Here is a 24,480-nt window from a genome sequence, read left to right as displayed (position 1 = left end):
CTACGTCACTTTACCGAAATAAAACCAAATTGCAAACATGATTCCTTGTATAATAAAGGTGTCAGTTTTTGTGCCAGTTGAAAGGGTAAAAATCTCCTAATAAAATTTAAAATATTTTTTCTTTCATTTTATACCTCCAATGTGACTTTACCCAAAGTAGAACATTTAATTAAAATTATTATTTTATTACATTTTCTACCTACGTGAGGGTTAACATCAAAACATCATCTTCTTGGTTCTTTCGGTAAAGTCACATAGAAGGGAAATAATAAAATAATAAAAATAAAACAATTAAATACAATTTTGTTATAAAATACGTAGAACGGAAATAATAAACTAATAAACCTAAAACATTAAAATAAAATTTTATAAAATACGTAGAAGGGAAATAATAAAATATTAAAAATAAAACAAAATAAAATACAATTCTCACGACGTTTCGGCCACAACGCAAGCAGCCGTCCTCAGGTGGAGACCAGCGTCTGTCATTCAGACGCTGTCTTGCCGACAGACGCTGTTCTTCTGAACACCACCAAGCTTGGCAGCGTCTATTTAAGTTTATATTTAAGTTTATATTTAAGTTTATATTTAAGTTTATATTTAAGTTTATATTTAAGTTTATATTTAAGTATTTATTTAAGTTTATATTTAAGTATATATTTAAGTATATATTCAAGTTTATATTTAAGTTTATATTTAAGTTTATATTTAAGTTTATATTTAAGTTTATATTTAAGTTTATATTTAAGTTTATATTTAAGTTTATATTTAAGTTTATATTTAAGTTTATATTTAAGTTTATATTTAAGTATTTATTTAAGTTTATATTTAAGTTTATATTTAAGTTTATATTTAAGTATATATTTAAGTATATATTTAAGTATATATTTAAGTATATATTTAAGTATATATTTAAGTATTTATTTAAGTATATATTTAAGTATTTATTTAAGTATTTATTTAAGTATATATTTAAGTATATATTTAAGTATATATTTAAGTATATATTTAAGTATATATTTAAGTATTTATTTAAGTATTTATTTAAGTATATATTTAAGTATATATTTAAGTATATATTTAAGTATATATTTAAGTATATATTTAAGTATATATTTAAGTATATATTTAAGTATATATTTAAGTATATATTTAAGTTTATATTTAAGTATATATTTAAGTTTATATTTAAGTTTACACGCTGCCAAGCTTGGTGGTGCTCATTCAGATGCTGTCTTGCCGACAGACGCTGTTCTCCACCTGAGGACGGCTGCTTGCGTTGTGGCCGAAACGTCGTGAGAATTGTATTTTATTTTGTTTTATTTTTATTATTTTATTATGTTTTATTTTTATTATTGTATCATGTTTTATTTTTATTATTGTATCATGTTTTATTTTTATTATTTTATTATGTTTTATTTTTATTATTTTATCATGTTTTATTTTTATTATTTTATCATGTTTTATTTTTATTATTTTATCATGTTTTATTTTTATTATTTTACTATGTTTTATTTTTATTATTTTATCATGTTTTATTTTTATTATTTTACTATGTTTTATTTTTATTATTTTATCATGTTTTATTTTTATTATTTTATCATGTTTTATTTTTATTATTTTATCATGTTTTATTTTTATTATTTTATCATGTTTTATTTTTATTATTTTATTACTGCCCTTCTACGCGATGACTTTACCGAAAGAACCAAGAAAATTAAAAATATTTATTCTTTCATTTTATACCTCCTATGTGACTTTACCGAAGGTAAAAAATTTAATAACATTTATTATTTTATTACATTTTTACCTCAGGCATTGCTCTGGACGAAGGCCGAAGCAGCGAAGACCCCGGAGTGTCCAGCTGGGCAGGCAGCGCCTCGGACACCCCGAGGGCGTCGCTAGGCAACCCGAGGACCCCTCGGAAGGGGCGGGGAGGGGCACCTGGAGGGGTGGGGCAACAGCCAATCAGGAGACTTGAAAAATAAAGAGGGTGGGGGAGGGGCAATGTGACGTCACGCGGCCATTGCGACGTCACACGCAGGGTGACACGGACATTGGGAACTCGCACACAAAGTCACTCACCAAGTCAGTCACCCAGTCAGTCACCCAGCCACTCATCCAGCCACTCACCCAGTCACTCACCCAGTCACTCACCCAGTCACTCACTCAGTCACTCACCCAGTCACTCACCCAGTCACTCACTCACCCAGTCACTCACTCACCCAGTCACTCACCCAGCCACTCACCCAGCCACTCACCCACTCACTCACCCAGTCACTCACCCAGTCACTCACCCACTCACTCACCCAGCCACTCACTCACCCAGTCACTCACCCAGCCACTCACTCACTCACCCACCCAGTCACTCACCCAGCCACTCACCCACCCACTCACCGACCCAGCCACTCACCCAGTCACTAACCCAGCCACTACCCAGCCACTCACCCAGCCACTCACCCACCCAGTCACTCACCCAGCCACTCACCCAGTCACTCACCCACTCACTCACCCAGTCACTCACCCAGCCACTCACCACGTCACTCACCCAGTCACTGACCCAGTCACTCAGTCAGTCACCCACTCACCCAGCCACTCACCCACTCACTCACCCAGCCACTCACCCAGCCACTCACCCAGCCACGCACCCAGTCACTCACCCAGCCACTCACCCACCCACTCACCCACCCAGCCACTCACCCACCCACTCACCGACCCAGCCACTCACCCAGCCACTCACCCAGCCACTCACCCACCCAGTCACTCACCCAGCCACTCACCCAGCCACTCACCCAGTCACTCACCCACTCACTCACCCAGTCACTCACCCAGCCACTCACCACGTCACTCACCCAGTCACTGACCCAGTCACTGACCCAGTCACTCAGTCAGTCACTCACTCACCCAGCCACTCACCCACTCACCCAGCCACTCACCCAGCCACTCACCCAGCCACTCACCCAGCCACGCACCCAGCCACTCACCCAGCCACGCACCCAGCCACTCACCCAGTCACTCACCCACTCACTCACCCACTCACTCACCCAGCCACTCATCCACTCACTCACCCACTCACTCACCCACTCACCCAGCCACTCACCCAGCCACTCACCACGTCACTCACCCACCCAGTCACTCACCCACCCACTCACCCAGCCACTCACCCAGTCACTCACCCACTCACTCACCCAGTCACTCACCCAGTCACTCACCACGTCACTCACCCAGTCACTCACCCAGTCACTCACTCACCCACTCACCCAGCCACTCACCCACTCACTCACCCAGCCACTCACCCAGCCACGCACCCAGCCACTCACCCAGTCACTCACCCAGTCACTCACCCACTCACTCACCCAGTCACTCACCCAGCCACTCACCCAGCCACTCACCCAGTCACTCACCCACCCAGCCACTCACCCACTCACTCACCCAGTCACTCACCCAGCCACTCACCCAGTCACTCACCCACTCACTCACCCAGCCACCCACTCACCCACCCACCCACTCACTCACTCACCCAGCCACTCACTCACTCACCCAGCCACTCACCCACTCACTCACCAAGTCACCCGCCCACAGTACCTGGAGGTTCTCCCAGAATGCTTTGCGCCAGGCAGAGTGGAGGTGACGGTGTCAAGTGAGGGGTCACGACCCCACACGGAGCTTCACCCAGAATGCCCGGCTTCTGTGGGCGGGGTGTGGGTGGGTGAGTTGGTGAGTTGGTGAGTTGGTGGGTGAGTGGGTGGGTGGGTGGGTGAGTGGGTGGGTGACTGAGTGAGTGGGTGGGTGGGTGAGTGAGTGAGTGGGTGGGTGGGTGGGTGAGTGGGTGGGTGACTGAGTGAGTGGGTGGGTGAGTGAGTGGGTGGGTGGGTGAGTGGATGAGTGGGTGGGTGAGTGAGTGGGTGAGTGAGTGGGTGAGTGAGTGGGTGGGTGAGTGAGTGAGTGAGTGGGTGAGTGAGTGGGTGGGTGAGTGAGTGAGTGGGTGGGTGGGTGGGTGGGTGAGTGGGTGAGTGAGTGAGTGAGTGAGTGGGTGGGTGAGTGAGTGGGTGGGTGGGTGAGTGGGTGAGTGAGTGGGTGGGTGGGTGGGTGAGTGAGTGAGTGGGTGGGTGGGTGAGTGAGTGGGTGAGTGAGTGGGTGGGTGGGTGGGTGGGTGAGTGGGTGAGTGAGTGAGTGGGTGGGTGGGTGAGTGAGTGAGTGGGTGAGTGAGTGGGTGGGTGGGTGGGTGAGTAAGTGGGTGAGTGAGTTGGTGAGTGACTGGCTGAGTGAGTGAGTGACTCTCTCACGTTATTTGGGGGTTCGTTCCAGGAAGACGAGAGGGGTCCCCCACCACCACCACCAACCATCGCCGCCTGGAGACAGACAACTCACTCAGTCACTCACCCAGTTACTCACCCAGTCACCCACTCACTCACCCACCCAGTCACTCAGTCACTCACCCACTCACTCACCCACCCAGTCACTCAGTCACTCACCCAGCCACTAACTCACCCAGCCACTCAGTCACTCACTCACTCACCCAGCCACTAACTCACCCAGTCGCTCACTCACTCACCCAGCCACTAACTCACCCAGCCACTCAGTCACTCACTCACTCACCCAGCCACTAACTCACCCAGTCACTCAGTCACTCACTCACTCACCCACTCACCCACACACCCAGACACTCACTCACCCAGTCACTCACCCACACACCCAGACACTCACTCACCCAGTCACTCACCCACACACCCAGACACTCACTCACCCAGTCACTCAGTCACTCACTCACTCACCCACTCACCCACACACCCAGACACTCACTCACCCAGTCACTCAGTCAGTCACTCACCCACCCACCGACTCACCCACCCACCGACTCACCCACCCACCCACTCACCCACCCACTCACCCACCCACCCACCCACTCACCCACCCACCCACTCACCCACCCACCCACTCACCCACCCACTCACCCACCCACCCACTCACCCACCCACCCACTCACTCACCCACCCACCCACCCACTCACCCACCCACCCACCCACCCACTCACCCACCCACTCACCCACCCACCCACTCACTCACTCACCCACCCACTCACCCACCACTCACCCACCCACTCACCCACCCACCCACTCACCCACCCACCCACCCACTCACCCACCCACTCACCCACCCACCCACTCACTCACTCACCCACCCACTCACCCACCACTCCGCACCATCACCTGTTGAAGCTGCTGTTGGAGGTGAGCGTGCAGGTGAGGAGGCTGCAGGTGAGGGTTGAGGTGAGCGTTGAGGTGAGGGTTGAGGTGAGGGTTGAGGTGAGGGAGAGCCAGCTGGAGGAGAAGGGCTGCTACAGCCGGTCCACTCACCAAGTTACCTGCAGGCAAAACCAACTCACTCACCCGCTCGCTCACTCGCTCACTCACACGCTCGCTCACTCGCTCACTCGCTCACTCACACGCTCGCTCACACCACTCGCTCACCAACTCACTCACCCACCCACTCACCCACCCACCCACTCAGTCAGTCACTCACCCACCCACTCACCCACCCACCCACTCACCCACCCACCCACTCACCCACCCACCCACTCACCCACCCACCCACTCACCCACCCACCAACCCGCCCACCCACCCACTCACCCACTCACCCACTCACTCACTCACCCACCAACCCGCCCACTCACTCACCCACCAACCCGCCCACCCACCCACTCACCCACCCACTCACCCACTCACCCACCCACTCACTCACCCACTCACTCACCAGCAGGAGGCTGCATGAGGAGCTGCAAGGCCGGGCTCCATGGCTCAGGCAACAGAGGCTTTGGTATGGCCTAGTGGGAGAGACACGGGGAGGGAGAGTGGGTGGGTGGGTGGGTGAGTGAGTGGGTGAGTGGGTGGGTGAGTGGGTGAGTGAGTGGGTGAGTGTGTGGGTGGGTGAGTGGGTGAGTGGGTGGGTGAGTGGGTGGGTGGGTGGGTGAGTGAGTGGGTGGGTGGGTGGGTGGGTGGGTGAGTGGGTGAGTGAGTGAGTGGGTGAGTGGGTGAGCGAGTGAGCGAGTGACTGACTGAGTGACTGAATGACTGAGTGACTGAATGACTGAGTGAGTGACTGAGTGAGTGAGTGACTGACTGAGTGACTGAGTGACTGACTGAGTGACTGACTAACTAACTAACTGACTAACTAACTGACAAACTAACTAACTGACTAACTAACTAACTGACTAACTGACTGACTAACTGACTGACTAACTGACTGACTGACTAACTAACTAACTGAACACTTGAACCAATGAACTAACCAGCCCCCGCTCACCTTCCCCTGAGCTGCGATGAGAGCGGCCATCATGGAAGCTCCGGGAGGGCCGGGTGCACAGTACGAGACACGCACACGCACACCACCACCACCACCACCACAACTACCACCACCACCACCGCCACCGCCACCGCCACCACCACCACCGCCGCCACCGCCGCCATCGCCGCCACCATCGCCGCCACCACCGCCACCACCGCCACCACCGCCACCACGTGGGAGGGTGGCTCCATTGGCGAGCCGCTGGGCAGTTTCGGCGTCGTCTGCCGTGGAGAACTCCACAACAGAGAAGCCTCGTGGGAGACCCACAGAGTCGACAGCCACCTGGGGGGAGAGGGGAGTTAGTTAGTTAGTGGGTTAATTAGTTAGATAGTCAGTCAGTTAGTTAGTCAGTTAGTTAGTTAGTCAGTGGGTTACTTAGTTAGTCAGTGGGTTACTCAGTTAGTTAGTCAGTTGGTTACTTAGTTAGTTAGTCAGTGGGTTACTTAGTTAGTTAGTCAGTCAGTGGGTTACTTAGTTAGTTAGTTAGTCAGTGGGTTACTTAGTTAGTTAGTCAGTCAGTGGGTTACTTAGTTAGTTAGTCAGTCAGTTAGTTAGTCAGTTAGTTAGTTAGTTAGTGGGTTAATTAGTTAGATAGTCAGTCAGTTAGTTAGTTAGTCAGTTAGTTAGTTAGTCAGTGGGTTACTTAGTTAGTTAGTCAGTGGGTTACTTAGTTAGTCAGTCAGTGGGTTACTTAGTTAGTTAGTCAGTCAGTGGGTTACTTAGTTAGTTAGTCAGTCAGTGGGTTACTTAGTTAGTCAGTCAGTGGGTTACTTAGTTAGTCAGTTAGTCAGTGGGTTACTTAGTTAGTTAGTCAGTCAGTTAGTTAGTCAGTTAGTTAGTTAGTTAGTGGGTTAATTAGTTAGATAGTCAGTCAGTTAGTTAGTTAGTCAGTTAGTTAGTTAGTCAGTGGGTTACTTAGTTAGTTAGTCAGTGGGTTACTTAGTTAGTTAGTCAGTCAGTGGGTTACTTAGTTAGTTAGTCAGTGGGTTACTTAGTTAGTCAGTCAGTGGGTTACTTAGTTAGTTAGTCAGTCAGTGGGTTACTTAGTTAGTTAGTCAGTGGGTTACTTAGTTAGTCAGTGGGTTACTTAGTTAGTTAGTCAGTCAGTTAGTTAGTCAGTGGGTTACTTAGTTAGTTAGTCAGTCAGTTAGTTAGTCAGTTAGTCAGTCAGTCAGTTAGTCAGTTAGTCAGTCACTCAGTTAGTCAGTTAGTTAGTTAGTCAGTTAGTCAGTGGGTTACTTAATTAGTTAGTCAGTCAGTGAGTCAGTTAGTCAGTCAGTCAGTTAGTTAGTCAGTTAGTCAGTCACTCAGTTAGTCAGTTAGTCAGTCACTCAGTCAGTTAGTTGGTGAGTTAGTCAGTGGGTTAGTTAGTTAGTTAGTCAGTGGGTTAGTTAGTTAGTCAGTGGGTTAGTTAGTGGGTTAATTAGTTAGTCAGTGGGTTAATTAGTTAGTCAGTCAGTTAGTTAGTTGGTGGGTTAGTTAGTCAGTTGGTTAGTTAGTCAGTGGGTTAGTTAGTTGATCAGTGGGTTATTGGGTTAGTTAGTCAGTAGGTAAGTTAGTGGGTTAGTCAGTGAGTTAGTGGGTTAGTTAGAAAGTTAGTTAGTTAATCAGTGGGTTAGTTAGTGGGTTAGTCAGTTGGTTAGTTAGTTAGAAAGTTAGTTAGTCAGTTAATCAGTCGGTTAGTTAGTGGGTTAGTTAGTTAGTCAGTTAGAAAGTTAATCAGTTAGTTAGTTCCTCAGTGGGTTAGTCAGTGGGTCAGTTAGTTAGTTAGTTAGAAAGTTAGTAAGTTAGTTAGTTAGTTAATCGGTTAGTCAGTTAATCGGTCATTCAGTCAGTCAGCTAATCAGTCATTCGCTCAGGTATTCAGACAAACTCACCAACTTACCCACCCAGTCACCCACCCCTCCCCGTGTCTCTCTCTCTCCCCGTGTCTCTCTCTCTCTCCCCGTGTCTCTCTCTCTCTCTCTCCCCGTGTCTCTCTCTCTCCCCGTGTCTTTCTCTCCGTGTCTCTCTCCCCGTGTCTCTCTCCCCGTGTCTCTCTCCCCGTGTCTCTCTCTCTCTCTCTCCCCGTGTCTCTCTCTCTCTCCCCGTGTCTTTCTCTCCGTGTCTCTCTCCCCGTGTCTCTCTCTCCCCGTGTCTCTCTCTCCCCGTGTCTCTCTCTCCCCGTCTCTCTCTCTCCCCGTCTCTCTCTCTCCCCGTGTCTCTCTCTCCCCGTGTCTCTCTCCCCCCGTGTCTCTCTCTCCCCGTGTCTCTCTCTCCCCGTGTCTCTCTCTCCCCGTGTCTCTCTCTCCCCGTGTCTCTCTCTCCCCGTGTCTCTCTCTCCCCGTGTCTCTCTCTCCCCGTGTCTCTCTCTCCCCGTGTCTCTCTCTCCCCGTGTCTCTCTCTCCCCGTGTCTCTCTCTCCCCGTGTCTCTCTCTCCCCGTGTCTCTCTCCCCGTGTCTCTCTCCCCGTGTCTCTCTCCCCGTGTATCTCCCCGTGTCTCTCTCTCCCCGTGTCTCTCCCCGTGTCTCTCCCCGTGTCTCTCTCCCCGTGTCTCTCTCCCCGTGTCTCTCTCCCCGTGTCTCTCCCCGTGTCTCTCACCCCGTGTCTCTCCCCGTGCCTCTCCCCGTGTCTCTCCCCGTGTCTCTCTCTCCCCGTGTCTCTCTCTCCCCGTGTCTCTCTCTCCCTTGTCTCTCTCTCCCCGTGTCTCTCTCCCCGTGTCTCTCTCCCCGTGTCTCTCTCTCCCCGTGTCTCTCTCTCCCCGTGTCTCTCTCTCCCCGTGTCTCTCTCTCCCCGTGTCTCTCTCTCCCCGTGTCTCTCTCTCCCCGTGTCTCTCTCTCCCCGTGTCTCTCTCTCCCCGTGTCTCTCTCTCCCCGTGTCTCTCCCCGTGTCTCTCCCCGTGTCTCTCACCCCGTGTCTCTCACCCCGTGTCTCTCCCCGTGTCTCTCTCCCCTTGTCTCTCTCTCCCCTTGTCTCTCTCTCCCCGTGTCTCTCCCCGTGTCTCTCTCCCCGTGTCTCTCTCCCCGTGTCTCTCTCCCCGTGTCTCTCTCCCCGTGTCTCTCTCCCCGTGTCTCTCTCCCCGTGTCTCTCTCTTCCCGTGTCTCTCTCTCCCCGTGTCTCTCTCTCCCCGTGTCTGTCTCTCCCTGTATCTCTCTCCCCGTGTCTCTCTCTCCCCGTGTCTCTCTCTCCCCGTGTCTCTCTCTCCCCGTGTCTCTCCCTCCCCGTGTCTCTCTCTCCCTGTATCTCTCTCCCCGTGTCTCTCTCCCCGTGTCTCTCTCCCCGTGTCTCTCACCTCGCAGTAGATGGGAGGTTTGTGTTCGGGTCTTGAGAAGAAATCCATCAGCTGATCCCTCTCGATATCAAAACCTCCTCCTCCTCCACAAAGAGACACAGAAAGACAGATACACTCACTCACCCACCCACCCACTCACCCACCAACCCACCCACCCACCCACTCACCAACCCACCCACCCACCCACTTACTCACCCACCCACCCACTTACTCACCCACCCACTCACCCACCCACCTAGTCACCCACCCACCCACTCACCCACCCACTCACCCACTCACTCAGCCACCCACCCACTCACCCACCCACCAACCCACCCACCCACTCACCCACCCACTCCCTCACCCACCCAGTCACCCACCCACCCATAAACTCTCCCACCCACTAATTCACCCATCCACCCACGCACTCACCCACCCACTCACTGATCCAGCCACGCACTCACCCACCCATTCACCAATCCACCCACCCACTCACCCACCCACCCAGCCATAAACTCACCCACCCACTAATTCACCTATCCACCCACGCACCTACTCACGCACCCACCCACCCACTCACCCACCCACCCACCCACTCACCCACCCACTCACTCACTCACTCACCCACCCACCCACCCACCCACCCACCCACTCACCCACCCACTCACCCACCCACCCACTCACCCACCCACCCACTCACCCACCCACCCACCCACTCACCCACCCACCCACCCACCCATCCACTCACCCACCCACCCACTCCCTCACCAACCCACTCACCCACCCACCCACTCACCCACCCACCCACTCACCCACCCACCCACCCACTCACCCACCAACCTACCCACTCACCCACCCACCCACTCTCACCCACTTACCCACCCACCCACCCACTCACTCACTCACCCACCCACTCACCCACCCACTCACCCACCCACCCACTCTCACCCACTTACCCACCCACCCACTTACCCACCCACTCACCCACCCACCCACCCACCCCACCCACCCACCCACCCACCACCCACCCACCCACTCACCCCCCACCCACACCCACCCACCACCACCCCACCCCACCCACCCACCACCCACCCACCCACCCACTCCACCCACCCACCCACCCACCACCCACCCCCCCACCCACCACCCACCCACCCACCCACCACCCACCCACCCACCCACCACCCACCCACCCACCCACCCACCACCCCCCCCCCCACCCACCCACCCCCCCACCCCACCCACCCCCCACCCACCCACCCACCACCACCCACCCACCCACCCACTCACTCACCCACCCACCCACCCCACACCTCACCCCACTACCCACCCACCCACTACCCACCCCACCACCCACCCACCCACCCACCCACCCACCACCACCCACCCCACCCACACCCCCCACCACCCACTCACCCACCCACCCACCCACCCACCCACCCCACCCACCCACCCACCCACCACCCCCCCACCCACCCCTCACCCACCCACCACCCACCCACTCACCCACCCACCCACCACACCACCCACCCCACCCACTCACCCACCAACCCACCCACTCACCCACCACCCACCCCCACCCACTACCCACCCACCCACCCCCCACTCACCCACTCACCCACCCACTCACCCACCCCACTCACCCCCCCACCCACCCACCCACTACCCACCCACCACTCCCACCCCACCACCCACCCACCCCACCCCACCACCCACCCACACCACCCCCCACCCACCCACCCCCACTCACCACCCACCCCCCCACCCACCCACCCACCCCCCCACACCCCCCCCCCCACCCACCACCCACCCACCCACCCACCCACCCCACCCACCCCACCCACCCACCCACCCCCCCACCAACCCACCCCACCCACCCACCCACCCCACCCACCCCCCACCCACCCACCCACTCACCCACCCACCCACTCACCCCCCCCACCCACCCACCCACTCACTCACTCACTCACTCCCACCCCACCCCACCCACCCACTACCCAACCACCCACCCACCCACCCACCCCACCCACCCACCCCACTCACTCACCACCCACCCACCCACCCACCCACCACCCACCACTCACCCACCCCCACCCACTCACCCCCCCACCCCCACCCACCCACCCACCACCCACCCACCCACCCACCACCCCCCCACCCCTCACCCACCCACCCACTCACCACCACCACCCCACCCACCCCACTCACTCACCCACCCCACCCCACCCACTCACCCCACCCACTACCCACCCACCCACTTACCCACCCACTCACCCACCCACCCACCCACCCACCCACTCACACACTCACCCACCCACTCACCCACCCACCCACTCACCCACCCACCCACTCACCCACCCACCCACCCACCACCCACCCACCCACCCACCCACCCATCCCACTCACCCACCCACCCACTCCCTCACCAACCCACTCACCCACCCACTCACCCACCCACCCACCACCCACCCCACCCCCACCCACTCACCCACCAACCCACCCACTCACCCACCCACCCACTCTCACCCACTTACCCACCCACCCACCCACTCACTCACTCACCCACCCACTCACCCACCCACTCACCCACCCACCCACCCACTCTCACCCACTTACCCACCCACCCACTTACCCACCCACTCACCCACCCACCCACCCACTCACCCACCCACCCACTCACCACACCCACCCACTCACTCACTCTCACCCACTTACCCACCCACTCACTCACCTCACTCACTCACTCACCCACCCACCCACCCACTCACCCACCCACCCACCCACTCACCCACCCACCCACTCACCACCCCACCCCACTCACCCACCCACCCACCCACCCACCCACCCACCAACCCACCCACCCACCCACCCACTCACCCACCCACCCACCCACTCACCCACCCACCCACTCACTCACCCACCCACCCACCCACTCACTCACTCACTCTCACCCACTTACCCACCCACCCAATTACCCACCCACTCACCCACCCACCCACCCACCCACCCACTCACTCACTCACCCACCCACCCACCCACCCACCCACCCACTCACTCACTCACTCACCCACCCACCCACTCACCCACCCACCCACTTACCCACCCACCCACTTACCCACCCACTCACCCACCCACCCACCCACCCACCCACCCACTCACTCACTCACCCACCCACCCACCCACCCACCCACTCACTCACTCACCCACCCACCCACTCACCCACTTACCCACCCACCCACCCACTCACCCACCCACCCACCCACTCTCACCCACTTACCCACCTCCCCACCCACTCACTCACCCACCCACCTACCCACTCACCCACTCACCCACCCACCCACCCACCCACCCACCCACTCACCCACCCACTCACCCACCCCCCACCCACTCACCCACCCACCCACCCACCCACCCACCCACTCACCCACCCACCCACCCACCCACCCACCCACCCACCCACTCACTCACTCACCCACCCACCCACCCACCCACTCACCCACCCACCCACCCACCCACCCACCCACTCACCCACCCACCCACCCACCCACCCACCCACCCACTCACCCACCCACCCACCCACCCACCCACCCACCCACCCACCCACCCACACACCCACCCACCCACCCACCCACCCACTCACCCACTCACCCACCCACCCACCCACCCACTCACCCACCCACCCACCCACTCACCCACCCACTCACCCACCCACCCACTCACCCACTTACCCACCCACCCACCCACCCACCCACTCACTTACCCACCCACCCACTCACCATCACACAGCGTTGGAGTGAACTTCTGAACCAGCAGACAGCGGCTATGCACCGACTCATCGCTCAGCGCGCCCGGCTCGGCCCAGTGGACATAGAGAAGCCTGGGATCACCACCACCGCCACCACCGCCACCACCGCCACCACCGCCACCACCGCCACCAGGATCAGAGTCAGCGTCCAAGGGCATCGCCTGAAGATGGCGGTTGGCACGTGCGGCCCCGTCTTTCTTCATGAACTCAACAAAACCGTAGCCCTGGGGGGGGGTGGGGGGGGGGAGGGGTGAGGGGGATACTCAGTCACTCACCAACTCACTCACTCACCAACTCACTCACCCACTCAATCACTCACCCACTCAATCACTCACCCACTCACCAACTCACTCACCCACTCAATCACTCACCCACTCACTCACCCACTCACCAACTCACCCACTCACCAACTCACTCACTCACCCACTCACCAACTCACCCACCCACCCACCCACCCACTCACTCACCCACTCACTCACTCACCCACTCACTCACCCACCAACTCACCCACCCGCTCACCCACCCACCCACCCACCCACCCGCCCGCCCACCCACCCACCCACTCACTCACCAACCCACCCACTCACCCACCCACCCACCCACTCACCCACCCACTCACCCACCCACCCACTCACCCACCCACTCACCCACCCACCCACTCACCCACCAACCCATCCACTCACCCACTCACCCATCCAGAGACCCACAGTGACCTCACAGAGACTCACAGATTCCTCAAAGAGACCCACTAACCCACCCACCCACCCACTCACTCACACCAACCCACTCACTCACTCACCCACTCAGTCACTCAGTCAGCCACCCACCCACTCACCCACCAACCCACCCACTCACCCACCCACCCACTCAGTCACTCAGTCAGCCACCCACCCACTCACCCACCAACCCACCCACTCACTCAGTCACTCAGTCAGCCACCCACCCACCCAGTCACCCACTCACTCACTCACTCACCAACCCACTCACCCACCCACCCACTCACCCACTCACCCACTCACCCACACACTCACCAACCCACTCACACACCCACTCAGCCACCCACCCACTCACCCACCCACTCACCCACCCACCCACTCACTCACCAACCCACTCACCCACTCACTCACCAACCTACCCAACCACCCACCCACCCACCCAACCACCCACCAACCCACCCACCCACTCACCCACCCACCCACCCACTCACTCACCCACCCACCCACTCACCCACCCACCCACTCACCAACCCACTCACCCACCCACCCACCAACCCACCCACTCACCAACCCACTCACCCACCCACTCACCCACTCACCCACCCACCCACTCACCCACCCACCCACTCACCGACCCACCCACCCACCCACTCACTCACCCACCCACCCACCAACCCACCCACTCACTCACCCACCCACCCACTCACTCACCCACCCACCCACCCACCCACTCACCCACCCACCCACCCACTCACCCACCCACCCACCCACTCACCCACCCACTCACCCACCCACCCACTCACCCACTCACTCAACCACCCACCCACTCACCCACCCACCCAGAGACCCACAGTGACCTCACAGAGACTCACAGATTCCCCAAAGAGACCCACCCACCCACCCACTCACCCACCCACTCACCCACCCACTCACCCAACCACCCACCCACTCACCCACCCACACACCCACCCACCCACCCACTCACCCACCCACTCACCCACCCACCCACCCACTCACTCACTCACCCAACCACCCACCCACTCACCCACCCACCCACTCACTCACCCAACCACCCACCCACTCACCCACCCACCCACACACCCACCCACTCACCCACCCACCCACTCACCCACCCACCCAGAGACCCACAGTGACCTCACAGAGACTCACAGATTCCCCAAAGAGACCCACCCACCCACTCACCCACCCACTCACCCACCCACCCACTCACCCACCCACCCACCCACTCACCCACCCACCCACACACCCACCCACCAACCCACCCTGACACCCACTCACCCACCCACCCACTCACCCACCCACCCACCCACTCACCACCCACCCACCAACCCACCCACTCACCCACCCACTCACCCACCCACCAACCCACCCACTCACCCACCCACCCACCCACCCACCCACTAACCCACCCACTCACCCACCCACCCACCAACCCACCCACCCACTCACCCACCCACTCACCCACCCACTCACCCACCCACTCACCCACCCACCCACCTTGCTGTGCCCCGTACTTGCGCTGTACACCAACAGGCACCTCTCCACGGCTCCGTACTGCCTACACATGTCCAGGAAGCGCTCGCGGCTCATGGACGGAGGGAGGTTTGCCACGCACAGCAGCGAATCTGTTGGTTGAAGATTCACCGACAGTACCCGGCGTGCACCTAGCCGGGCACCGGGGTGGTGGTGGTCATCGCCCTGGTGGTGGTTGTTGTCGCCAGCGACGCGTTCCGATTGGCTCGCAGCTGGTGGTGGTGCGGTCCCGTTGAGGCGGGAAATTGCATTCTGGGCCTGTTCTCCGTCAAGGAGTGTGACGAATGCTGTGGGGGGGAGGTGGGGAGAGGGTGAGTGGGTGGGTGAGTGAGTGGGTGAGTGGGTGGGTGGGTGAGTGGGTGGGTGGGTGTGTGGGTGAGTGGGTGGGTGGGTGTGTGGGTGAGTGGGTGGGTGGGTGAGTGGGTGGGTGGGTGAGTGAGTGGGTGGGTGGGTGAGTGGGTGGGTGAGTGAGTGGGTGGGTGGGTGGCTAGGTGGGTGGGTGAGTGGGTGAGTGGGTGGGTGGGTGAGTGAGTGGGTGGGTGAGTGGGTGGGTGAGTGAGTGGGTGGGTGGGTGGCTAGGTAGGTGGGTGAGTGGGTGAGTGGGTGGGTGAGTGAGTGGGTGGGTGAGTGGGTACGTGGGTGAGTTAGTGGGTGGGTGGGTGGGTGATTGGGTGAGTGGGTGAGTGAGTGGGTGAGTGGGTGGGTGAGTGAGTGAGTGGGTGGGTGGGTGGGTGAGTGAGTGGGTGAGTGGGTGGGTGAGTGGGTGAGTGGGTGAGTGGGTGGGTGAGTGAGTGAGTGGGTGGGTGGGTGGGTGAGTGAGTGAGTGGGTGAGTGGGTGGGTGAGTGAGTGAGTGGGTGAGTGAGTGGGTGAGTGAGTGGGTGGGTGAGTGGGTGGGTGAGTGAGTGGGTGGGTGGGTGAGTGAGTGGGTGAGTGGGTGGGTGGGTGGGTGGGTGAGTGAGTGAGTGGGTGAGTGAGTGAGTGGGTGGGTGGGTGGGTGGGTGAGTGGGTGAGTGAGTGAGTGGGTGGGTGGGTGGGTGAGTGGGTGAGTGGGTGGGTGAGTGAGTGGGTGGGTGGGTCTCAGACTGTCTATCCACGTGTCTCTCTCCACGTGTCTCTCTCCACGTGTCTCTCTCCACGTGTCTCTCCCCACGTGTCTCTCTCCCCCCGTGTCTCTCTCCCCCCGTGTCTCTCTCCCCCCGTGTCTCTCTCCCCCCGTGTCTCTCTCCCCCCGTGTCTCTCTCCCCCCGTGTCTCTCTCCCCCCGTGTCTCTCTCCCCCCGTGTCTCTCTCCCCCCGTGTCTCTCTCCCCCCGTGTCTCTCTCCCCCCGTGTCTCTCTCCCCCCGTGTCTCTCTCCCCCCGTGTCTCTCTCCCCCCGTGTCTCTCTCCCCCCGTGTCTCTCTCCCCCCGTGTCTCTCTCCCCCCGTGTCTCTCTCCCCCCGTGTCTCTCTCCCCCGTGTCTCTCTCCCCCCGTGTCTCTCTCCCCGTGTCTCTCTCCCCGTGTCTCTCTCCCCGTGTCTCTCTCCACGTGTCTCTCTCCCCCCGTGTCTCTCTCCCCGTGTCTCTCTCCCCGTGTCTCTCTCCCCGTGTCTCTCTCCCCCCGTGTCTCTCTCCCCCCGTGTCTCTCTCCCCCGTGTCTCTCTCCCCGTGTCTCTCTCCCCACGTCTCTCTCCCCGCGCCTCTCTCCCCGTGTCTCTCTCTCTCCCCGTGTCTCTCTCTCCCCGTGTCTCTCTCTCCCCGTGTCTCTCTCTCCCCGTGTCTCTCTCTCCCCGTGTCTCTCTCTCCCCGTGTCTCTCTCTCCCCGTGTCTCTCTCCCCGTGTCTCTCTCCCCGTGTCTCTCTCCCCCCGTGTCTCTCTCTCTCCCCGTGTCTCTCTCCCCGTGTCTCTCTCCCCGTGTCTCTCTCTCCCCGTGTCTCTCTCTCCCCGTGTCTCTCTCTCTCCCCGTGTCTCTCTCCCCGTGTCTCTCTCCCCGTGTCTCTCTCTCCCCGTGTGTCTCTCTCTCCCCGTGTCTCTCTCCACGTGTCTCTCTCCACGTGTCTCTCTCCCCGTGTCTCTCTCTCCCCGTGTCTCTCTCCCCGTGTCTTTCTCCACATGTCTCTCACCCCGTGTCTCTCTCCCTGTGTCTCTCTCTCCCCGTGTCTCTCTCCCCGTGTCTCTCCCCGTGTCTCTCTCCCCGTGTCTCTCTCTCCCCGTGTCTCTCTCCCCGTGTCTCTCTCCACGTGTCTCTCTCCACGTGTCTCTCTCCCCGTGTCTCTCTCCCCGTGTCTCTCTCCACGTGTCTCTCTCCCCGTGTCTCTCTCCCCATGTCTCTCCCCGTGTCTCTCTCCCCGTGTCTCTCTCCACGTGTCTCTCTCCCCGTGTCTCTCTCCCCGTGTCTCTCTCCCCGTGTCTCTCTCCCCGTGTCTCTCTCCCCGTGTCTCTCTCTCTCCCCGTGTCTCTCTCTCTCCCCGTGTCTCTCTCCCCGTGTCTCTCTCCACGTGTCTCTCTCCACGTGTCTCTCTCCCCGTGTCTCTCTCCCCGAGGCTCTCTCTCCCCGTGTCTCTCTCCCCGTGTCTCTCCCCGTGTCTCTCTCCCCGTGTCTCTCCCCGTGTCTCTCTCCCCGTGTCTCTCTCCCCGTGTCTCTCTCCCGTGTCTCTCTCTCCCCGTGTCTCTCTCTCCCCGTGTCTCTCTCCACGTGTCTCTCTCCCCGTGTCTCTCTCCCCGTGTCTCTCTCCCCGTGTCTCACCTGTTCCTCTGGTGCGGTCCAGGTAGCAGTATTTGATCTCATATCCACGTAGCAGCTCATGTACATCCTGTAGCAGGGATGTTAAAACACAACAATAAGTTATTATTATACACGATAAAAAATATTCTAATAATATCACGTCGCAGAGTAAGTTACACTCTTGTACACTGTGAAAACAGAATAAGAAAAGAAACAACAATAATCTAGATAAATAATATAATTTAGCAGAGGGTACAGCTGGACTATGCCAATCTAAGTGCGCTCTTCGCACTGTGCAAATGTATTGCAGATGAATAAAAAATATTACAATATTATCCCGTCGTAAAGTAAGTGAAACTATTGTACAATGCGAAAACAGAATAAGAAAACTAACTAAATTAATCGAGAAAAATAATATCATTTAGCAGCGTGCACACAGCCAGACTATGGCAAACGAAGTGCGCTTTTCGCACATGCAAATGCATTGCAGATGGATACAAATATTACAATAATATCACGTCGTAGAATAAGAGAAACTCTTGTACAATGCGAAAACAGAATAAGAAAACAAACAACAATTACCGAGATAAATTATATTTAGCAGAGGGTACAGTTGGACTGTCAAACTAAGTTCGCTCTTTAGACCTGCAAACAAACTTATTACAGATTAATAAAAATACGACAAAAATATCACTGGGCAGAGTAAGTGACACTCTTGCACTGTGAGAAAACAGAATTTTAAAAATTACTTAAACTAAAAAGATAAATAATAACAATGACCCGAGGTGTATCGTCAGTATACACGCGAGGTGCATCTTATACTGAGACGTCAAACCAAAAAGTCAGTAAAGTAAAACAAAATATTCTAAAACCACCACGAGCTAGAGTAAGTGAAACTCTTTCACGCTGCTCAAGCAGAATAAACACATTTAATTGAAGTTAAAAGAATAAATAATAGCAATTTGTCAACTGCTAAGTTACACTTTCCAAGGATGCACAGGCAAACTTTAGTACGGACGGGAAATTGTGTTTCTAACAATATCGGAGGATGAAGTTAAAAGTCTTTGAAGTCGCGAGAACAGCGGAGTTAGTAGTTACAAAATTTAAACCCAGCAAAGTAAATTATAACACTTTCCGACGGTTTAGAGCCTAGGCCATTTCATTCGTTACAACCACCACCACCACCACAATCAACCTCTCGCTAAATAAAAAAAAATTCCCAAAACCGCTATGAAAATTAGAAAAATACCACTCAGTAGAGTAAGCGAAGCTCTTGACGCCTGCGCGAATCGAACGAAGTTATAACTTGAAACGAGAGAGATAAAAAAAACCACCACCACCCCCACGATCAACCTCTCGCTAAATAAATAAAAAATCCCAAAACCGCTAACATTTTTTGAAAAATACCACTCAGTAGAGTAAGCGAAACTCTTGACGCCTGCGCGAACCGAACGAAGCGATAACTTGAAACGAAAGATAAAAAAATACACAAATATCGCGCGCGCGCACCTAATGAGGAAGAAAAACCCCGCCAATAAGTACGGATGGACGGGGGGGGGGGAGAGAAACGTGTCCAGTCAACAACAAGTCAACAAGACTTGTTTACTTGTTTCTGAAACAAAACAAACAAACACAACTCGAACCTGCGTGGTGTAGTCGGCGGGCAGGTGTCGGACGACAAGTTTCCGCCTGTTCCTCAACTCCCTTGCGGTGGTTGCGAGCCTCGAATCGATCTCCTCGCGCGACAGGACCGGTGCGGCCTCGTCAGGCCGCGGGCCTGCGGAGTCGGGGGACGGGCGGGGAGGCTCAGGCAAGAGGGGGGGCCCGAGGGCTTCGGCTAGGCCCGAGGCCGCGAGCGTCTTCATCGCCGTAGCCGCCATCTTGGTAAGGGGGGTGGGATGAGGGCGTGGCCTAATGTGTGGTGGGCGGGGACAAAAGCGGATGTGACGTCACGGCATGGGGGATGTGACGTCACTAAAAGGGGTGGGTAGGCGGTTAAATAGGAGTGGGAACGAATCGATTTGTGTCGTTGATGGAATCGATTACAGGGAATCGATTTGTCTGTTGTAATAGGAGGGCGTTTAATCGATTATTGGATTCTTACGTTGCATTTGAACTGAATGAAAGATTGATTCTTAATGAATGGGTGGTGAGTCTGTGGGTCTCTGTGTGGTGGTGAGTCTGTGGGTCTCTGTGTGGTGGTGAGTCTGTGGGTCTCTGTGTGGTGGTGAGTCTGTGGGTCTCTGTGTGGTGGTGAGTCTGTGGGTCTCTGTGTGGTGGTGAGTCTGTGGGTCTCTGTGTGGTGGTGAGTCTGTGGGTCTCTGTGTGGTGGTGAGTCTGTGGGTCTCTGTGTGGTGGTGAGTCTATGGGTCTCTGTGTGGTGGTGAGTCTGTGGGTCTCTGTGTGGTGGTGAGTCTGTGGGTCTCTGTGTGGTGGTGAGTCTGTGGGTCTCTGTGTGGTGGTGAGTGGGTCTCTGTGTGGTGGTGAGTCTATGGGTCTCTGTGTGGTGATGAGTCTGTGGGTCTCTGTGTGGTGGTGAGTCTGTGGGTCTCTGTGTGGTGGTGAGTCTATGGGTCTCTGTGTGGTGGTGAGTCTATGGGTCTCTGTGTGGTGGTGAGTCTATGGGTCTCTGTGTGGTGGTGAGTCTATGGGTCTCTGTGTAGTGGTGAGTCTATGGGTCTCTGTGTAGTGGTGAGTCTATGGGTCTCTGTGTGGTGGTGAGTTTGTGGGTCTCTGTGTGGTGGTGAGTCTATGGGTCTCTGTGTGGTGGTGAGTCTATGGGTTTTTGTGTGGTGGTGAGTCTATGGGTCTCTGTGTGGTGGTGAGTCTGTGGGTCTCTGTGTGGTGGTGAGTCTATGGGTCTCTGTGTGGTGGTGAGTCTGTGGGTCTCTGTGTGGTGGTGAGTCTATGGGTCTCTGTGTGGTGGTGAGTCTATGGGTCTCTGTGTGGTGGTGAGTCTGTGGGTCTCTGTGTGGTGGTGAATCTATGGGTCTCTGTGTGGTGGTGAGTCTGTGGGTCTCTGTGTGGTGGTGAGTCTATGGGTCTCTGTGTGGTGGTGAGTCTATGGGTCTCTGTGTGGTGGTGAGTCTATGGGTCTCTGTGTGGTGGTGAGTCTGTGGGTCTCTGTGTGGTGGTGAGTCTATGGGTCTCTGTGTGGTGGTGAGTCTGTGGGTCTCTGTGTGGTGGTGAGTCTATGGGTCTCTGTGTGGTGGTGAGTCTATGGGTCTCTGTGTGGTGGTGAGTCTATGGGTCTCTGTGTGGTGGTGAGTCTATGGGGGTCTCTGTGTGGTGGTGAGTCTATGGGTCTCTGTGTGGTGGTGAGTCTATGGGTCTCTGTGTGGTGGTGAGTCTATGGGTCTCTGTGTGGTGGTGAGTCTATGGGTCTCTGTGTGGTGGTGAGTCTGTGGGTCTCTGTGTGGTGGTGAGTCTGTGGGTCTCTGTGTGGTGGTGAGTCTATGGGTCTCTGTGTGGTGGTGAGTCTGTGGCTCTCTGTGTGGTGGTGAGTCTATGGGTCTCTGTGTGGTGGTGAGTCTATGGGTCTCTGTGTGGTGGTGAGTCTGTGGGTCTCTGTGTGGTGGTGAGTCTATGGGTCTCTGTGTGGTGGTGAGTCTGTGGCTCTCTGTGTGGTGGTGAGTCTATGGGTCTCTGTGTGGTGGTGAGTCTATGGGTCTCTGTGTAGTGGTTAGTCTGTGGGTCTCTGTGTGGTGGTGAGTCTGTGGCTCTCTGTGTGGTGGTGAGTCTATGGGTCTCTGTGTGGTGGTGAGTCTATGGGTCTCTGTGTGGTGGTGAGTCTGTGGGTCTCTGTGTGGTGGTGAGTCTGTGGGTCTCTGTGTGGTGGTGAGTCTATGGGTCTCTGTGTGGTGGTGAGTCTATGGGTCTCTGTGTGGTGGTGAGTCTATGGGTCTCTGTGTGGTGGTGAGTCTGTGGGTCTCTGTGTGGTGGTGAGTCTATGGGTCTCTGTGTGGTGGTGAGTCTGTGGGTCTCTGTGTGGTGGTGAGTCTATGGGTCTCTGTGTGGTGGTGAGTCTATGGGTCTCTGTGTGGTGGTGAGTCTATGGGTCTCTGTGTGGTGGTGAGTCTATGGGGGTCTCTGTGTGGTGGTGAGTCTATGGGTCTCTGTGTGGTGGTGAGTCTATGGGTCTCTGTGTGGTGGTGAGTCTATGGGTCTCTGTGTGGTGGTGAGTCTATGGGTCTCTGTGTGGTGGTGAGTCTGTGGGTCTCTGTGTAGTGGTGAGTCTGTGGGTCTCTGTGTGGTGGTGAGTCTATGGGTCTCTGTGTGGTGGTGAGTCTGTGGCTCTCTGTGTGGTGGTGAGTCTGTGGGTCTCTGTGTGGTGGTGAGTGTATGGGTCTCTGTGTGGTGGTGAGTCTATGGGTCTCTGTGTGGTGGTGAGTCTGTGGGTCTCTGTGTGGTGGTGAGTCTATGGGTCTCTGTGTGGTGGTGAGTCTGTGGCTCTCTGTGTGGTGGTGAGTCTATGGGTCTCTGTGTGGTGGTGAGTCTATGGGTCTCTGTGTAGTGGTTAGTCTGTGGGTCTCTGTGTGGTGGTGAGTCTGTGGCTCTCTGTGTGGTGGTGAGTCTATGGGTCTCTGTGTGGTGGTGAGTCTATGGGTCTCTGTGTGGTGGTGAGTCTGTGGGTCTCTGTGTGGTGGTGAGTCTATGGGTCTCTGTGTGGTGGTGAGTCTGTGGCTCTCTGTGTGGTGGTGAGTCTATGGGTCTCTGTGTGGTGGTGAGTCTGTGGGTCTCTGTGTGGTGGTGAGTCTGTGGCTCTCTGTGTGGTGGTGAGTCTATGGGTCTCTGTGTGGTGGTGAGTCTATGGGTCTCTGTGTGGTGGTGAGTCTATGGGTCTCTGTGTGGTGGTGGTGAGTCTGTGGGTCTCTGTGTGGTGGTGAGTCTATGGGTCTCTGTGTGGTGATGAGTCTGTGGGTCTCTGTGTGGTGGTGAGTCTATGGGTCTCTGTGTGGTGGTGAGTCTATGGGTCTCTGTGTAGTGGTGAGTCTATGGGTCTCTGTGTGGTGGTGAGTCTATGGGTCTCTGTGTGGTGATGAGTCTGTGGGTCTCTGTGTGGTGGTGAGTCTGTGGGTCTCTGTGTGGTGGTGAGTCTATGGGTCTCTGTGTGGTGGTGAGTCTATGGGTCTCTGTGTGGTGGTGAGTCTGTGGGTCTCTGTGTGGTGGTGAGTCTATGGGTCTCTGTGTGGTGGTGAGTCTATGGGTCTCTGTGTGGTGGTGAGTCTATGGGTCTCTGTGTGGTGGTGAGTCTGTGGGTCTCTGTGTGGTGGTGAGTCTATGGGTCTCTATGTGGTGGTGAGTCTATGGGTCTCTGTGTGGTGGTGAGTCTGTGGGTCTCTGTGTGGTGGTGAGTCTATGGGTCTCTGTGTGGTGGTGAGTCTATGGGTCTCTGTGTGGTGGTGAGTCTATGGGTCTCTGTGTGGTGGTGAGTCTGTGGGTCTCTGTGTGGTGGTGAGTCTATGGGTCTCTGTGTGGTGGTGAGTCTGTGGGTCTCTGTGTGAGTCTGTGGGTCTCTGTGTGGTGGTGAGTCTGTGGGTCTCTGTGTAGTGGTGAGTCTATGGGTCTCTGTGTGGTGGTGAGTCTGTGGGTCTCTGTGTGGTGGTGAGTCTGTGGGTCTCTGTGTGGTGGTGAGTCTGTGGATCTCTGTGTGGTGGTGAGTCTATGGGTCTCTGTGTGGTGGTGAGTCTATGGGTCTCTGTGTGGTGGTGAGTCTGTGGATCTCTGTGTGGTGGTGAGTCTATGGGTCTCTGTGTGGTGAGTCTGTGGGTCTCTGTGTGGTGGTGAGTCTATGGGTCTCTGTGTGGTGGTGAGTCTATAGGTCTCTGTGTGGTGGTGAGTCTATGGGTCTCTGTGTGGTGGTGAGTCTATGGGTCTCTATGTGGTGGTGAGTCTATGGGTCTCTGTGTGGTGGTGAGTCTATGGGTCTCTGTGTGGTGGTGAGTCTATGGGTCTCTGTGTGGTGGTGAGTCTATGGGTCTCTGTGTGGTGGTGAGTCTGTGGGTCTCTGTGTGGTGGTGAGTCTGTGGGTCTCTGTGTGGTGGTGAGTCTATGGGTCTCTGTGTAGTGGTGAGTCTATGGGTCTCTGTGTGGTGGTGAGTCTATGG

General features: G+C 55.6%; 1 protein-coding gene across 1 annotated transcript; it reads right to left on the bottom strand.

Annotated features, from left to right (window-relative positions):
• Nucleotides 1-1,811: 1,811 nt before the first annotated feature.
• Nucleotides 1,812-20,280, bottom strand: LOC144955350 (ribonucleoprotein PTB-binding 1-like). Its single transcript, XM_078885597.1, has 7 exons — nucleotides 20,017-20,280; nucleotides 18,395-18,461; nucleotides 15,636-15,958; nucleotides 13,373-13,625; nucleotides 9,618-9,700; nucleotides 6,436-6,628; nucleotides 1,812-1,864 (listed from the first exon to the last, which is right to left on the bottom strand). Exons 1-7 carry the CDS (start codon nucleotides 20,251-20,253, stop codon nucleotides 1,812-1,814), a joined length of 1,209 nt encoding a protein of 402 aa, XP_078741723.1. The 5' UTR covers nucleotides 20,254-20,280.
• Between the last annotated feature and the right edge of the window lie 4,200 nt (nucleotides 20,281-24,480).

This window comes from Lampetra fluviatilis, unplaced genomic scaffold (genome assembly GCF_964198595.1).
Source record: "Lampetra fluviatilis unplaced genomic scaffold, kcLamFluv1.1 SCAFFOLD_608, whole genome shotgun sequence".
Taxonomy (NCBI): domain Eukaryota; kingdom Metazoa; phylum Chordata; class Hyperoartia; order Petromyzontiformes; family Petromyzontidae; genus Lampetra; species Lampetra fluviatilis.
Note: the sequence above shows the minus strand (reverse complement) of the source record. Positions and strands in the feature narration are given on the sequence as shown.